Consider the following 18,754-nt stretch of genomic DNA (forward strand, 5'->3'; position numbering starts at 1 on the left):
CTTGGATATGGAATAAGAGAAATTGGAGGTTCAGCATTTGGTAATTGTTATAATCTTCAATGCATTTATTATTATGGAGACAACGAACCAGATGTTAGCGAAAATGCATTTTCTAATGTTTTTGCAAGTGTTATCACATATTCAACATATAAAAGCAATAAATTTGGAAGTTTAGATGTCGATATTGAAAACACAGAAGGAATATGCGAACCAATTCCAACGCATTCATTTAGTCAATCGAATACATTTCCTAATTCGAATACATTTACTGCATCACTTCAAAGTGATATTTCATTATCATTATCATTTTCATATACATTCACAGTTACATTATCGATTACACATTCATTAACTATTTATGAAACACAAACGAAAACATTTTCATTATATATAAATAATTCGACATTTTCATATATTGAAACAGAATTTATTTATTACAGTTATACGATTGTTATATATTCGACTTATTATAATTATTATTCCAATTTCTTTACAATGTTTCATACTTCCGATGAAAATTCACCAAATGGAATTACGACAAATGTTTTGATTGGAATTATTTGCGGATCATTTGCATTTGTTTTGATCATTATTGGAATTGTTATATTTTTGGTGAAAAGTAATAATAAGAAAGAAAAATCGAAAACAAAGTTACAATTTAAGGACACGACAACATCAAGTACAAAGCAAATCGAAGAAGTAAATAGTTTAGTTGAAGATATTGTGAAAGAAGATGAAGACAATTGGTTATGAATAAAATGTGTAATAATAAAATTTTTTAAATTTATTTTTTTATACAAATATAAAATTATTTTGTTGGTATGTAAAATAAAATGAAATCATATTAACGATATTATCATTTTGACTTTTTAATGTTTTCATATATTTTATAAGAAATTTCGAAAATAAATATGTATAACTATTATTACTGAATGTAAATATAACAAGTTATAAAATGTTTAATCAATAATTTTAAATCATGATCACATTTACATTAAATGTTGGATCTTTTTGAATGAGCTTTACTTGAATTCATTATTCTAATACCAAAAAAATATTATTTATAATTAAAGATACGCTGAAAATGATTTTATACATAAAGAGCTCCTCAAATAATATAATGAACTCTAACAACAGAAAATGACAGAATTACCAATTGCCTTAAAAAAGAATTAATTTTATGATGATGAAAGCATTATAAACACATGAAAAGCATACCAAATCAAAGCACAAATCCTATTCTATAACATATATTCATTGTGTTATTTAAAAGTGTATTCATAATGTTTTAAAGCTGTTTCTTTGATTGTCACTTTAAAATATTGATTTAAATGTTCCGAAGTTGATTTGGAAACCCCCCAATTAAACGACAGGTTTTTTAATGTTTAACCGTGAGATTTTAAACTTTTGTGAAAGCCGATGTATATTTAGCGAAGGTTCTTAGATATATTGCAAGCTGAAACATGAGAATCTTTCTTTTGTTCAGCATTATGATAATGATGAGACGATTTAGAACCGATACAAAGCTCGTTAAACCTAATATTAGACAAAAAGAAATATTACAAATACAAAAAGACAAAAACAAGGAAGCTTTTACTTACAAATGTGATAGGGAAGTTGCAATTAATGAAATTATGATCAAAAAATCTAAAAGATTTAACAATAATTATAAAGTTTTGATAAACAAATTACTTTTAAATTTGATACCAAACAATGAATCTACAGCAATTGTACATCATTATTTTAATAACAAACAAGAATTTCAAAGAACATATTTTCCAAACATTTCGAAAAAAGACTTTGAAATCAATATATTTGTCAAAAATAGCATATTTGAGGGAACTTTTAATGGATCTTATGAAGATATATCTTTAATGAAACGTGAATTTTCACATTTTTTGATGATGCAGAACGACAAAGAAGAAGGACCAAACATTTTGAATGTTTTACTTCATTTAACCACCGTTTTTTCAATGATGTTTTCGGTTATTTACGTCAAATTTTATCAGAAAAATACAATTTCAGCTCAGAAAATATTAATGACCAAATATAAATTGAAAAATATTTTAATTTTTGTTATGTTTTTCATGAATTCTTATCAAATATTTCATGAAGGTAATTCAACACTTTCAATCATAAATTCAAATGAATTTAAAGATATTAACCAATATAAAAATAACACAAAATTTATAACAATCAGTGAAAATATTTATGAAATTCCAAGTGGTTCATTTTCAGAATGGCCTTTAGTTGTTTCAGTGAATTTTGGTAACTCAGTATCAAATATTGGAAATTCAGTGTTTTCGTCATGTTTTAATTTAGAAATAATTATTTTTGGAGAAAATGTTACAACAATTGGTGAATCAGCATTTTCATCATGTTCATCAATCAAAAACATTACAATTCCAAATTCAGTTACAGCAATTGGCAATTCTGCGTTTTCATTATGTTCTAATTTAACGATATTAACACTTGGATATGGAATAAGAGAAATTGGAGGTTCAGCATTTGGTAATTGTTATAATCTTCAATGCATTTATTATTATGGAGACAACGAACCAGATGTTAGCGAAAATGCATTTTCTAATGTTTTTGCAAGTGTTATCACATATTCAACATATAAAAGCAATAAATTTGGAAGTTTAGATGTCGATATTGAAAACACAGAAGGAATATGCGAACCAATTCCAACGCATTCATTTAGTCAGTCGAATACATTTTCTAATTCAAATACATATACACAGTCAGATTCAATTTCATTTTCAGCATTATATTCATTTAGTCAGTCGAATACATTTCCTAATTCGAATACATTTACTGCATCACTTCAAAGTGATATTTCATTATCATTATCATTTTCATATACATTCACAGTTACATTATCGATTACACATTCATTAACTATTTATGAAACACAAACGAAAACATTTTCATTATATATAAATAATTCGACATTTTCATATATTGAAACAGAATTTATTTATTACAGTTATACGATTGTTATATATTCGACTTATTATAATTATTATTCCAATTTCTTTACAATGTTTTACACTGATAATAATAATAATCAAAATAACGATAATAAAACAACAATTATTATCATTTCTGTTTGTGTAATTGTTATAGTTATAGTCATTATCACATTATTAATTATATTATTGAAACATATTCGAAACAAAAAAGAAGAAATTTATGAAAATGATAAATCAGAACAAAATGAAAACGAAACGACGAATACATTTACTACGGGAATAAGTAACATAAACATTGAAGAAGATCCATTTGCCGAAGATTTTCAAGAAGAAAAATTTATTGAACAAATATAATATGATTATCAATTAAAATACAATTTTTATGAATATTTGTATCTTTTGAAATGATAATTTTAAATATTGTTTGAATATTCTGTAACAAAAAAAATATTTAGATGATATATAACATAATATAATGCATTGCATCGAGTCTGTGTTCATATATCTGGAATAATAATATTAAATAAAGTAAATCTAACATTCATTTTAAATTATATTAAAAATAGAATTGCTTTAGCAAGAAATGTTATAAACTTTATAAAAAATCTGATAAAATAACTTAGTGTCATCTAATAAACAATTAAATGAAATATTTCTATGAAATTGTTTTTTTGTTATAAATATCAAGTATGATTGAAAAATGAATATATATATATATGATTTACCGCTTCATGAGCAAATTAAAGTTTTTCCAGATGATGCAATAAAATCGGAAATTGAAAGAAAGGAAAATGAGGATTATGAGTAATATGAGTAAAAATTATTTAAATATAGAGACTATCTATTGTTCACATTCACATGCGTGTTCGCGCTGTTCTTTACATTCGCAATATTCTTGATAGTCGACTTCCCATTCGAAGGTATGACTGACACTTTGTTCATTTGTTTCGTTGAAGCACCTGAAAAATTAAAGGCATCAGCGTCAGAGTTATACGAAAGAATAAAGAACTCTTCCCCTGATTCAACGCATAAGAAACCTCACCAAGCGGAAAATGTTTCTAACGGTCTCTGTCATAAACGTGATTTTGATGTAAATCTCTCAATTCCCAATTTTTTCTAACAACTCGATTTCTATCGTATTGTTCCAGCTTTATCTATAGATAAGTTTTAATTTGAAAATAAATTTTTTTTATCAAGCACTATAATGCCTGCTACTTATACATTTATACATGCTTTTACATGGTTGTGGTGAAAAAAGTTTTACATCTCCATAAAATAATAACATCTATTAAATTCACAGTTTGATCATGAATTTTTTATAATAAAATATAACAAAAGTTCACTAGTAAAAGATTTTTTTGAAGATTCTTCTTTTTCATTCTTCTTTTGTACAAACTTTTCTTTGGTTTATATTTTTGCTTATTTTTGTTGTTTTGGAGATAATATTTGGTATTACATAAAATAAATATTAACTCTTGGTTAAAGCTTCATGCATGGATCCGAAGCCTCAAGCAAAATTTTCAATTATTTCATCAACCATTAATGAAAACAAAAAATCTTTTTCGATATTTTAATTGAATGAGAAGGATTTTTGAAGCCATTACAAAAGTATAACTGAATTACTCTTTTATAAATTATTTACTAATTAATGTAAAGAACACTATTTGTTTTGTTGATTCTGTTCACACATGAACCCCTAAAGAGACTCTACAACTGGTTTTGCCTTTTTGCGGGGTCTATTATTATGCGATTGAAGTTTTCCTTCTGTTGAATTCATTTTCGAAAATTGATGACTGGCTCTGGATAAAAACCAGGTGGATGCCCCATGATTTGTATGCTTTGTGGAATTTCAAAACCTGGTGGATGATGATCATTGTTAATAGACGAAGGAAAAGAGGTTAGGTGCCTCTACTGTTTGATAATTATTGTTAATTGTTGAAGGAAATGAATTTTCGTGAGTGGCCTGTGAGTGATGAATTCATTGTTGGTAGTTGAAGAAAATGATATCATTTCTTGTGTATTTTAGAAAAAATTCAATTATATGAGCATTTAATTATTGAAAAACCAAGTCAAAATTTCAAATTTATTGACTAAAATGTTTGGCTATTTTTTGTCAATTTTGTTTTTTGATGTCAAAACATATCAAATCAAAAAATACACAAATAAATAAATTAAACAATCATTATTTATAAATTTGATGAATATATTATATCAATCAAAAAATCAAGAAGAAAATATATGTTCAAGTTATCAATATATACTTCCAAATTATAATGAAAGTGATTTTGTGAAAAAACAAATTCAAGAATTAAAGTTAATCATTCCAAACGTCACGAACGATGAATGTTTAAATGCATTAAAATTCACAAAATATAACATTCATGAAGCAGTTCTTTTTCTTTTAGAAAAAGATAAAACTAATGAAAATAATTTAAATATAAAACAAAAAGAAAAGATAAAAATTAGTTCAAAAATTTGGAAAGAATTTGGTGGAAAATTGAATTTTTTTGAGATAGCACAAGTTTTAATTATAAGTAATAATAATGAAGAAGAAGCTATAAATATCCTTCGTACAATGATTTAATATCAATAAATATTAAAAATAATATAAACATGAGTTTTTTTATCTAAATGAGTTTATTTCAAGTATTGAAATCAAGGACAAAATCAGAAAATTTAAGTTATCGTAAAAACCCTCTACACTGATCGGCAAAATAAGGATTGGAGTTTGGAGAAGATACTTCAGATAAATTTGAATATTAAGCCAACTCCTAATTATTATTTTTTTAAATAAAATAACTTTTTTATTTCATTGTGTTTCAATTAAACCATTTGTTTCATTATACGTATGGAATAATGTAACTACTTCTACGTTACGATTTTCTGTTGCGAGTGTAAGTGCTGTCTGGATTATTTTAAATAAATTCCAAACATTATTTTGAAATATGGAATTAATGAAACAGATATTATATAATCCAAATAAATATTTTTAGCATTAATATCAATTCCTTCTTGCTCAAGAAGTAATTTAACTATTTCTGTATGACCATTTAAAGATGCTAAAATAATTGCTGTTTCAAGTAATTTAAATAATTTCCAAATATTATTTTGAAATCTTAAATTATCTAAATAAATTTTAAATAAAACAAATAAATATTTTTAGCATTAATATCAATTCCTTCTTGTTTAAGAAGTAATTTAACTATTTCTGTATGACCTACTTCAGATGCATATATAAGTGCTGTCCAAAATAATTTAAATAATTTCCAAATATTATTTTGAAATATAAAATCATTAAAATAAATCTTAAATAAAACAAATAAGTATCTTTAGCATTAATATCAATTCCATTTTGTTCAAGAAGTAATTTAACTATTTCTGTATGACCATTTAAAGATGCATAAATTAGTGCTGTATAAAATAATTTAAATAATTTCCAAATATTATTTTGAAACTCCATATTATTAGAATAAATTTTAAATCAATCAATCAAATATGTTTAATATTTACATTAATTCCTTTATGTCCAAGAAGCAATTTAACTATTTCTATATACCCATTTGTAGATGCAAGAATTAGTGCTGCATTAAATATTTTAAATAATTTCCAAATATTATTTTGAAACATAAAATTTTTAAAAGAAAAAATATCTTGAATATTTGCATCAATACCTTCTTGTTCAAGAAGTAATTTAACTACTTTTACATTGCCAAATGTAGATGCAAGTATTAATGCAGAATCAAATAATTTAAATAATTTCCAAATATTATTTTTGAATTTCAAATTATAAATATAAATCCATTATAAAAAAAACAAATACTATATTTAACATTGATGTTGTCAATAGCTTTTAGTTTAAGAAGATATTTAACTGTTCCTGCTTTTCCATGTGCGGATGCAAGAATAAACAAATCTTTAAAAAATTTAAATAAATTCGAAATAATGAATTAAAATAATAAATATATAGTATGTATATTAAATATAATAAAAAAATTTTTTTTGATATCGGTATCGATTCCTTCTTGTTCAAGAAGTAGCTTAGTTATTTTTGATTTATCCAAATAAATCCAAAAAGAAAAAAGTAAATACCTTTAGCATTAATATCAATTCGTTTTTGTTCAATAATATATTTTATTATATTTATGTAGCCCATATTTGCTGCACATGTAAATGCTAAACAAAATAAAAATAATAAATTTCAAATCTGATTATTAAAAATAAAATAATTAATAGAAATAGTAAATAAAACATATAAATTGTTTTTAGATTAACATTCTCTTCTTGCTCTATAAAATATTTAACAAATTCTAAGACACCTTTCGAAGCCATATGCCTCAAAATACGAATCTTCAAATATTTTTAAAAACGTAAAAATTTGTTTTAAACCTTTCAATGATATTAATAAAACTTAATAGAAATTAATTAATACTTTTATTATTTTTAATATTTCGATTATTCATCAAGTAATTAAAAAGTTCTTTATTACCAGAAAATGTTGAAATAAGAAAAAATTGTATTATTGGATTATTAACACCTCTAAGTAAATATTGGACCATGAATGTATTGCCTGTTTTTATTGTCTTACTAATGAATAAATCACTAGCTATAACTCCTTCTTTTTCCAAGTATAAAAAAATTTCATAATTATTATATGAAATACATTCTATTTGTGCTTCATTTAATCCAAGAATTATAAGTCAATCTGTCATTTGTTTTGATGTTGGTAATACTAGATCAGTATAATGAACAGCATTTTTATCCAAGCGTTGTAATTTGTTTTCATAAAAATATTTAAAGATATCATTTCGATGAAACATAATTGCTGTTTCATAAGCATCCTCAAATGTTGAATTATTTTGTTCACATAAATGAATAATTTCTTCATTTCCACCTGCAACTGCATATTTACCTGCGTTTTTTACTTTTGCTCCATTCACAAATAAATATTTAAAACATTTAATAGATCCAAAAAATGCTGCATAATCAATTAATGTAACATTTTCTTTGTTAATAAATGAACATCTTTCATAAAATGATGGCTCAATTGTTTGATTAAAATCAAAATTTGTCTGTGATGATATTTCTTGAAGTTTTTCTATTTCATCATTTCGAATTATTTTCGAAATTTCATTTGGATTATGTCCTTCTTCAATCAACTTTTTATGAAGTTCCCAATCATTCTTTGATAGTTCTTCATAATTGTCAAAAAAATTTTTATAAGATTCATCGCCTTTGAGATTATCAATTTCTTCATTTGACATATTGTGTATAAAATATGATATTCTTTTGTTTTCGATTAAATCTGGTGTAATTAGATTATTTGTAATCATTTTTTCTATAAGGTAATTTGATTCTTGTGTATGAACAGTATTTAAAAAATGTATAAAAACATCCTTAAAAATATGATACGATAGATTATATATTTCATTTTCTTTTATTTCAAACTTTTTTAAGAATTCAAGACATATTTTATCAAAGCCTCTTGCTACAAAATATGAATAGATAAGTGAACAAATAATATGATTAAATGAAAATATGTAGGTTTGAGTAAAATAAACCATAATTGAATTAATTGTATCTTCAATATTATCATTATTTAACTTAAAAATTATCTGATCAAGACTATATAACATTTGAAGATTATCCCATCCTGTATGTTTTGTCACTTTTTATTGAACCAAAATCTTCTCAATTGAATATAAGCAATGGTCGAGCAGCAAAAAATGGAGCCAAAAGATCTATTCGAAACATTAACAGAATTTTGCAAAGAACAAACAGATGCAAATGATGAGGTTCCTCAAAATATTCCAGATCCAAATAAAATTTGGACATCTTTATTTAATGCTGCAAAAATAGATTTAAGACATTTCTATGTTTTTTCTCCTTTAGCTCGCCAATATATGTTAGCTTCAGAAGAATATGAAGTTGAAAAAACACCAATAATTTCAGAATCAATTTCTATTTTTACAGATTCAAATAAAGAAACAGAAGCAAGATTGGAATTATTGGCACCAATTATTAACATCCTTCCATTTATTAAAATTAATTTATATCAAAAAATATTCGAATCAATACAAGATTTAATTTCTATAGAATTTAAAAGTAAATGTTTCCCTGAAGATATATTAAGCACCACCAATTGTGTCGATTTAGAATTCTTACCTGTTGAAGCACATGACATTTTATTACAATTATTAAAAAAGTCAGAAGATGCTTCATCAATGATATTAATATCTCCATTCGTTTCTATCATCACAGAAATAGACAACGAAGCTATACCATTCTTCCTTAGTGTTATTGTTAAAGGTTTACAAGGAGATAATAATCAAATTACTGCATCACTAGAACTACTTAAATCTATTTCACCATCACTTTATCCTCATGTGAAAGACAGATCTGTAAATCAATATTTTGGTTCTATTTTCCAATCCATTTTATCATTATTAATTATCGAAGATGAATTTATCTCAACAAAGGCAAATAAAACTCTTCGTAAACTTATAGAAGGAGTTTATGATAACAACAAATATCTTAATTTAATTATATCTCAATATCCACAATACAAATCAGACAGATTAATATTCTTTTTTAAACTTCTTGAAAGGTATCTCGATAATACCGAGAACATAACCAACATTCAAGTTATATATGATTTTGCAGTTAGTCTAATTCAGTCAAAAGAATGCTCATCCTCAGCCAAAGCGCAGTCCCTCAATCTCCTATCGGCCATCGCATCAATTCAAAGTGACTTCATCGAAGACGTTTATCCAACCGCCCTTAACGTCTCCCTGTCGATTCTTTCTAACAATGAAAAACTCTATTATACCGAAGCAACAAATTTCTTTTTAACAGTTGTTCAATATCTTCCAAATTCTACACTTGAAACTGTTAATGAAAAATTACCATTTTTAATTGATACATTAACAGACGATTCAACTGGTAGTAAGAAACAACGAATGGAACGAGCCGAATCAATAGCATCTATTATTGAGCTATCACCAACAAGTTCAACATTATCAAATAAAATTATTGATTTTACAATATCATCAATCGATACCTTAACACATGAAGATGAAATATTTTATATATCCACAATTATATTAGCACTTAAACCACAAATTAATGAAGAGACATCTCTTCTTTTATACAACAAATTAATTTCGTTATCGAAGACGTTTATTAACAGTTCACCTCTTAACGTTCTCCTGTATACTTTGTCAGAACTTCAAAAATCGATAACACAAATAAACTCTCCAGAATTTATAATTACAATTCTTAAAGGTGATATTTCCTATTTTGGAGGATATCCAATTTATACTTATCATGAAGATGACACACGAATTTTTGATTTTATTAACACATTTATCCAACAAAATCCGACGCAAACGAATGAAATATTTCATATATTGATTGAATATTTATCATTAATTCGTAGTAACATGTTACCCATTTATTTCAACAGCATCAAGATTGGAATTATTCAACAAATTATTAATGAAACAGAAATCGAAAAATTATATAATTTAATTATAGAAATGTTGGACAAGTTTCTTATCTCTGATGAAACAGAAATATGTTCAAGCATTGATATATTAATTGAGATATGTAAACATAAATATTCATTTATTAAAATCGATTCATTACTGTTATTAATGAATCAATTATTAATATCACCGAATGATGAAGAAAATATATTAAATTCGATTGCAAATATTATCATTTTTATATTTAAGATTTATTTGATTTATACCGATATTGAAGTTAATGATGAATTAATCGAATCATTGTTAATTCGATTACCAATTCCTGCCGATGTTGAGAATGCAATGGAAAACATTTTAAAAGTTGTTATTTTGCTTATTAATGATAAACGATTTAAGAAATTCGAATTCAAATTTTTGGAACTCATAGTAAACGTTTTGGTGTTGAGTAAGAAGGAATTGGACGAATATAACATGAAGAAAGAATTCGTGGGCGAGATGAAAAATTTAATAAAAAATAAAATTAAAGAAGATAAAACGTTGGAAAGAAAATTATCAATGAACTTAAGAAGCTCAAGAATCAAACAAAACAGATTTAACGCAATTTTGAAATAAATAAATATAAATTGATCAAATGTTTTAAATAAAAATTTCTTTTGAATTGTTTTTGTGTAAATAAAATGTGAAATATATTTTGCACTTATAATCAGATACAATGTCAAATAAAAATACTCTTTTATGTATGAGATAGGTTATTAATTGATTCTTTTTTATTAATTTAGAGTTTTCATGGGTAACTTAAGTCTGTGTCTAACTAAAATATTTAATAATTTTCAAATATTTTTATGAAATAAATCTGTGTTCCAAGGAAAAACAAGAATTATTGAATAAAGGAAATTAAGTTTATCACAACAATCTGAAAATTATATCTTAATTTTTGATTTCTTAAGTAAGCCAGAATTATGTATGAAGGTATAAATGCATTAAATTTTATTTAAGGAATGCTTTTTGATTATGAAATACCAAAATATTTTGATATCTCTCAACTTTAGTTAATTTTAACTATTTCAAATGAAAGCGAAATAAAAAGATAATCTCGTAATATACATACGATAAAATAACTGTTCACATTTTTACAATGTGTTCAAATGATTAAAAAGTCAAAAATATTGAGAATAAAAATGAATGTGCGATAAAAAATGAAGAGAATACCATAAGCATCACTTCATTTTTTAATATGAAGGTCCTTATTGTCATTGCTCATTGTGATCCAAACAAAAACGCAACAGCATATAGATTTGCTAATGCAGCTAAAGAAGCTTTGGAAGCTGCAAACAATGAAGTTAAAATAACTGATCTTGTTCATGAAGGTTTCGATCGTACTGCTACAGCTAACGATTTCAAGAAACTTGCTGATCCAAATAAGTTTGACTACATCGGGAACCAATTACCTCCTGATAATTTATGTGAAGATATCAGAAAACAGCAAGAACTATTCGGATGGTGTGATCACATAGTTGTTATTGCGCCAATGTACTTCTTCCGTTTGCCATCTTGTCTTTATGCATGGTTTGAACGTTGCTTCACAAATGAATTCGCATTTGGTGATGGAACAATGGAGAAAGGTCCACTTAAAGGTAAGAAAGCATCACTTATAGTTACAGCAGGTGGTTCATTAGCTCACTTTACAACAAGAGGATATACTCCTCTTGAATCAATAATGTATTCATCAACATATCAATTCCGTTATTGTGGCATTGACGTAACTCGCACAGTGCTCTATCCTCATGCGAACAAACCTGAGGTCGTCGAAAAGGAAGGTGAATACCTTGAAAAATTCAAGAAAGCAATCATTAAACTTGATGCATGGCCACTTCTTCCAGTTCTCCATGGGAAGCCTAAAGAAGGTGAAAAGAATGAGCCAGAAATCTTTTCACAACTCGAACCATTACTTATTGACGAACTTCTTTAAAATGATATCAAATTCTTCAACTGACTAAATCAAATAATAAAAATCCTTTCTAATATTTGGCATAACTTGTTCACTAAACATTTTTGATAAAAGCGAGTTTTAACAGAATTTTATATATATATAAAATATCATCCATTTAAAACAGATTTTAATAATAAGCAGTTCAAACTTTTACTTCTTGGTTTACACAATAATAATATTAAAAATTATTTATTATTGGATATGCCAAAAGTATAGTTTTTCCAAGTATTGTTTTCATATCAATGATTAAATATCTGATAATTATTTCTAGGAAGACTAAAATAAGGATAAAACAGTAACCACAGCTTTATAATGATTGAATTTTAATATCAAAGAAATATTTTACAGTGGCAAATTAATATCAGAACAAGAAAAAACTTTAAATTAATATTTATTATAAAATATTTATTATTTCTTATTGAAACAGCGGCATAAAGTTTTCTTTTTCTTCTTTTTTCTTTCTTCCTCTTTTTTGCTTCCTTACTATTGGTTCCATATTTGGTTTCTTTATTTTCTTTACTTTTTTCTTTTTATTTTCGCCAATATCAGCGCCGAAAGTTGTTGCACTATGTTCACCGATTTCCTTTAATGTATCGAATATATTCATTGGCTTTGGAGCTTGTTCCACACTTAAACTTGTTGGCTTCTTGACGACACTTCTTACGTAAACCTTTTTTTCTTCTACGTTTTGCTTAGCGGAATTTACTAAGTTTTGTTGAATGTTACTAATAAACTTAAACTTCTTTTTCTTTTGTTTTTTAATTCGCTTTGTTCCTGTCAATTGATCAGCAACAATTTGTTCGCCAGATTCATCCGCATATTTAACAATGAAATCGCGAACTTTTTTGGATTTTGACATTTTAGCTATTTGAAATGCTCTTAATTGTTGACCATTTTGTATTGCGTCGGAAAACATTTTGAGTAATTCGGCATCAATTTTCGATTTTTGTTGATGTTTCTTTAGTCCGAAATTCATTTGTTTTAATAACCAATTTCGAACTTTCTTATCGAAAGTTAATGGGATCATTTCAATTTCATGAGGATTTGGTATTGGATTTGTCGAAGGGGAAATTGTACCTCTTAAAGGTACTCCATAAATATATTGCTCATCAGCATAAACAACCCAATAACCATCAGTATTTGTATCAAAAGTTTCTTCCAAATCAACAACAGGAATCCATTCTAATGAGAAATCTCCTGATAATTTATATATTATATTCATATTATCTTGTGCTACTAATAAATTATCAGTAGAAAATGATACCCATTTTAATGGTTGCCTAATAGGCATTATACCTTGAACAACAATTTTCATTGTATTCACATTTAATACAATAAAATCGAGTTCAGAACCATATGCAAAAAATAAAAACTCATTTCTTCCTGTCATTACTGTACATTGTAATGGAAGATTAAATATACCAATCTCAAGTCCAGCACTTGTAAAGATTCGAATACATGGGAAATCAGTTGCAATAGCAAACCATTCATTACCACATGCAATTAACTTAATTTTTTCTTCATTAAACGCTAACGACGTTTCTTGATCAGGTGCCCAAGTCTTATGATGTCGATAAACTATAGTAGTTTCAGATGCACAAAGTAAACCAAATTCATCAATCGTAACTATAGTAAAATTGTTTTGATTTGTTAATGATTCGATTCTTCCATCAGAATAATGGATATCAATCTCTTGTGATCCATCATCTTCTTGACGTAATAATACTGCGGCATATTCGTTCCAACATAAATACCTTCGATTACCAATATAACTATCACAATTTCCTGGCATGAAAGGAAATGTTGTGTCTGGATAAAGTTCTGTTAGATCAATATCTTCATCATCGATTTCGGAATTCGTTGCAGAACTTGATGATGTTGATTGAAAGTCATTCTTTTCTTCGCCTTCTTTCTTTGGTAAATATTCAGTGATGTCGATTTCATGATCAGACGATGTCTCAGATTCGGATTCTTCTTCATAAATCGGTTCTTGTGGTGCATTTGCATGAAGTCGTTCTTCGAATTCATCAGCATCTTCAATTAAATCGGAAAATTCATTTTCTGAATCGTCACTAACTTTTTCATGATATTTTTCGAAGTTACTTGCTTTTAATGAATGACTTTTAGTTTTAGATTTTGTTTTAGTTTTAGTTTTAGATTTGGATATTATTTTGGGTTTAGCTGGAGTAAATTTATGAATTTCTTCTTCGCTAATTTCGGATAATGATTCATCTTCACTTTCAATATCTTTCTTTGGTCGTGTGATTTGTTTGTTTAATGCATCAATTATGCTGACTGGCGATTTTATGATTTTTTCTGATTGATTCGATCTTTTGATTGTTTTTGGTTGGATATAATTTGACGTAATCCATAAATGAATTGTTCCATCTGAATCACCACAACATAATGAGTTTTCACACCAACACATTGAAGTAATTGGTTCTTCTTCGTAATGAAGAGTTTCTGTTATTGTTAGGATTTGTGGCGTTTGTGGATTTTCTGAATAAACAAATAACGAATGATCAAATTCCGAAATTATAATTTGATTATCTTTTGTATATGTTGCAATATAATCTGAATTTGGTGATGTGGCAATACATGTAATTACTAAACTATCAAAGTCTTTGTATTTAAGAAGAACACCTTGCTTTTTATGTAAATTGAAAATTCTGATGAAATTATTTTCACAAATAAGTAAATCCGACTTCCTGGTAAAGGATGGTAGACAGACTCCACCTTTTTGCATTATTTGCGCTTGAAGAATTGACTCACAGTTTGGAATAGAAAATGCATTCAATTGATAATCTGATGTAAATATTGCTAAAATTGGATTTTTGGGATCGAAGCCAATCCAAATAATATCACCATTGAGTGAATTGAAAACTTCTTGAATTAAATCACTACTATTTTTATGTTTCTTTAATAAATATACAACTTTTTTATCTGAAAATGCAATAAATTGTCCATCAAAAGAAATTGAAAAATGTTCAATTATTTCGTTGTGTTCAAATAAATCTGTTACTGATGAACATTCTGGCCAATTAAGAAAAGAGATTTTTTTATTTTCACCAGCTATATAAATTTTTGTTGATGAATCTCCAAAACAAAAATCTCTTATTTTTGCTTCTTCAAGAAATTCGCTGGAATGACCTGAGGTAAATGTTAAATCAGATCTTGAAAAAGTTCTTAACAAACAGTCATCATCTCCCAATGATATTATTTCTTCACTTGCTGGCTCGTAAAGTATTTTTCGTATTCCACCAAAATGTGCCGAATTCTGATATTTTGGGGAATTCTCCATTTGATTTAGTAAACGTACACGTAATTATGAAATGTTATGTGAAATGACACGAGGGGTGGGTTAATTTAACGGTCTCATAATAAAAAATTCAAATTTGATTTCATGCATTTCTCTCTATTCTTCTGATAAATATCATTTAGACCGAATTCAACAGCTACCAATCCACAAAGAGAAAAATTATTTCAAAATGTAATACATACATCAATTTTAGAGTTAAAAATTTGACAAAGCATCTCAATCCAATGAAATAAAATTATTGTTCTTATAGCAAGCTTTGTGAAAAATAAGCAATTAAAGAAAATATCTTATTCAGATTGAGATTACCAAAATAACACCAATTTTAAGGTCAGCATTATTTGCTTCTTGGATGTTGTTGAATGGAATAAAAAAACTATTTCAAAAAAAAATCATTAATTATCACAAGGTCACACAAATTAATGTCAAACTACAATGACATATCCATGCGCATACTCTTTGGCATTTGTCATTACGTCGTTTCAAGAAAGACAGCTTGTCACACTTTTTCCCGAGGAATTCCTGTTGTTTCTACACAACCGCTGGCTAAAACGACGATAAAAGCATTTGCCCCCTCTGAAAATGCGGCCTTCCTCAGGGTGATAACACATTCAAAAGAAAACGATTATTCAAAACATGTTTATTACGCACCACAATTATCTCTATCGGACTATAGAATTGGTAGCCTTTCCTCTTAAAATAACCGCTCATTGAAAGGATTAATTTTGTTCCCTCATTTCTTAGAATGAAATCTTTTCCTCTTGAACCTTCGCAATATCAAATAATGCACAAGATAGGAGTAGGTTCCAAGTCCGATGTTTATGCAGCTCGATGTCTTTCAAATAACATTGTAGTTGCTATAAAAATTATCGACATGGACGTTTTTCAGATAGATTTTGAGAAATTACGCAAAGAAGTAACTTTTTGGGCGACTTCAGAGCATCAAAATATGCTTCCATATTACGGATCATTTGTCGTTGATACGAAAATATGGATGTTAACAGAATATATGGACGGTGGCTCCTGCCGCGATATTCTCCAGTATGCATTTGTTAATGGTTTCAAGGATGAAGCTTTAATTGCTACCATTCTTGAAAAAGTTTTACAATTCCTCAAATATTTCCACTCAAACCATCAAATACATCGTGACATAAGGCCTGGAAGTATTCTCCTTACCAACACTGGCGAGATTAAAGTTGGCAATCTTGGAGTTGCTGGATGTCTTATTCAAGATGGCCAAAGAATGAGAGCCCGCTACACTCAGGCAACATCGTGCTGTTACTCCGCGCCAGAAATGCTCAAAGAGAATAAGGGATACTCTGAAAGTGTCGATATATGGAGTCTCGGAATGACCGCGATCGAACTCGCAACTGGCAAGCCGCCTTATAATGAACTCAAACAGCTCGAACAGGTCAAGACAATCGTTCAGGGAGAACTTCCTACGATACCCGATTCGATATCTCCATTGCTCACAAGCTTCATAAAAGCGTGCATCCAATACGACCCTAAGAAGCGCCCAACAGCATCAGAACTATTAAAACACAAATTTATAAAATTGGCAAAAGACAAAAAATATATATCGACAACATTGATGTCACAATTATTACCATTAGATCGAAGGTTCGCAATAACTAACGGGAAAGAACAACACAGATGTGTAAAACCTGTGTTACATTCTCCGAAATTCATTTTTGATTTTCCATCTGATAATGAAGAAAACAATTCGGATGGAAGTGAGCCAGAACAAGAAGTTCGAAGCAAACTTGATTCGAGTGTAATGAAACTTGGAAGATTTACGGTTTCAATTTGTCAGAATAAATAAAGATAAAGATACAGTAACATAATAATCTCGTTCGAGTATATACCAGCAGATAATTTCACCTATTTTTGAATAAATAAAATGATTTGTATAGAATTTGTATTGACCAATTTTTTCAACTTTGTTTTTGTAAACTTTCAAACAGGTGTTAGGCATTAAGATAAAAAGTTTTAAATCTTAAAGCTTATAGCCTGACAAGAGAAATTGAAGTTTCATTCCAATGACATTAACGTTCTTTAGCACTTCTATCGTTATAAAATTCTATATGTAAATTCAATGATTTTGAATCAATTTGAAATCGTTAGCCGAACAATTTTCACAAACTCAATTTTCTGTACTCATTCAATTTGAAGGAACTGAAAGAAAAAGAAGAGAAATTCACTTCATTTTTATTATGAAAGTTGCTGTTATTGGTGCTACTGGTTTCATTGGTGCTAAAATATTCGAAGAATCTGTTTCAAGAGGTTATGATACAATTGCTATCAGCAGAAATCCACCAAAAGTTATGCCAAAAGGAAAATGTTCTCATATTTCAGTCGATATTTTTGATTTACAAAAACTTGAAGAAGCACTAAAAGGTGTTGAAATTGTTATTCATGCATATTGTCCGCCAAAGGATTCAACATTCGAAAAAATGGAAGAGCTTCAAGTCAACGCGACAAAGAATATCATTGAAGCATCCAAAAAAGTTGGAGCACGTCGTCTTCTTGCAGTTGGAGGTGCAGGAACACTTATCACGAATGGAGTTAGAAACATGGACGCAGCAGGTTTCCCACCTGAATATATGCCATTAGCAAATGCGACTGCGAAACTTCTTTCACTTGTTTTAGAGCAAAAAGATGTTTCAGGAACAGTGTTATGTCCTTCAATGGAAATTTATCCAGGCGAAAAACAAGGGAAATTTAGATTAAGTGGTGACGAAACGATATTTAATGATAAAGGTGAAAGTAAAATCAGTAATTCTGATTATGCAGTTGCAATGATTGATGAAATCGCAAATGGTAATTACATCGGCAAACGTTTCACAGTTGGTTACTAAAAAATTAATTGACTCACTTTTCTTTTGAATTAATTTATTATCATATTGCGATTTGGTGTTACATTTATATTTAATGTTAATGAAAATTTCGTTTAAGGATTTTTATAATCATTTCTTTCTGATATCAATAA

At 27.4% G+C, this 18,754-nt stretch overlaps 4 protein-coding genes across 4 annotated transcripts; 3 read left to right on the forward strand and 1 right to left on the reverse strand.

The window, feature by feature from the left end:
• Nucleotides 1-11,693: 11,693 nt before the first annotated feature.
• GO595_005822 (Flavodoxin-like fold family protein) lies at nucleotides 11,694-12,428 on the forward strand (the record flags this gene model as incomplete). The annotated part of the gene is made up of 1 exon (XM_067919106.1): nucleotides 11,694-12,428. The coding sequence occupies one exon, from the start codon at nucleotides 11,694-11,696 to the stop codon at nucleotides 12,426-12,428; it is 735 nt and encodes a 244-aa protein (XP_067773858.1).
• A 436-nt stretch (nucleotides 12,429-12,864) lies between these two features.
• Nucleotides 12,865-15,195, reverse strand: GO595_005823 (WD repeat and HMG-box DNA-binding protein 1; the record flags this gene model as incomplete). The annotated part of the gene is made up of 1 exon (XM_067919108.1): nucleotides 12,865-15,195. The coding sequence occupies one exon, from the start codon at nucleotides 15,193-15,195 to the stop codon at nucleotides 12,865-12,867; it is 2,331 nt and encodes a 776-aa protein (XP_067773859.1).
• Nucleotides 15,196-16,510: 1,315 nt separating this feature from the next.
• GO595_005824 (STE family protein kinase) lies at nucleotides 16,511-17,587 on the forward strand (the record flags this gene model as incomplete). The annotated part of the gene is made up of 1 exon (XM_067919109.1): nucleotides 16,511-17,587. One exon carries the CDS (start codon nucleotides 16,511-16,513, stop codon nucleotides 17,585-17,587), a length of 1,077 nt encoding a protein of 358 aa, XP_067773860.1.
• A 391-nt stretch (nucleotides 17,588-17,978) lies between these two features.
• Nucleotides 17,979-18,623, forward strand: GO595_005825 (NAD(P)-dependent oxidoreductase; the record flags this gene model as incomplete). Its single annotated transcript, XM_067919110.1, has 1 exon — nucleotides 17,979-18,623. The coding sequence occupies one exon, from the start codon at nucleotides 17,979-17,981 to the stop codon at nucleotides 18,621-18,623; it is 645 nt and encodes a 214-aa protein (XP_067773861.1).
• Nucleotides 18,624-18,754: the final 131 nt, after the last annotated feature.

This window comes from Histomonas meleagridis (genome assembly GCF_020186115.1).
Source record: "Histomonas meleagridis strain 2922-C6/04-10x chromosome Unknown contig_4, whole genome shotgun sequence".
Classification (NCBI taxonomy): domain Eukaryota; phylum Parabasalia; order Tritrichomonadida; family Dientamoebidae; genus Histomonas; species Histomonas meleagridis.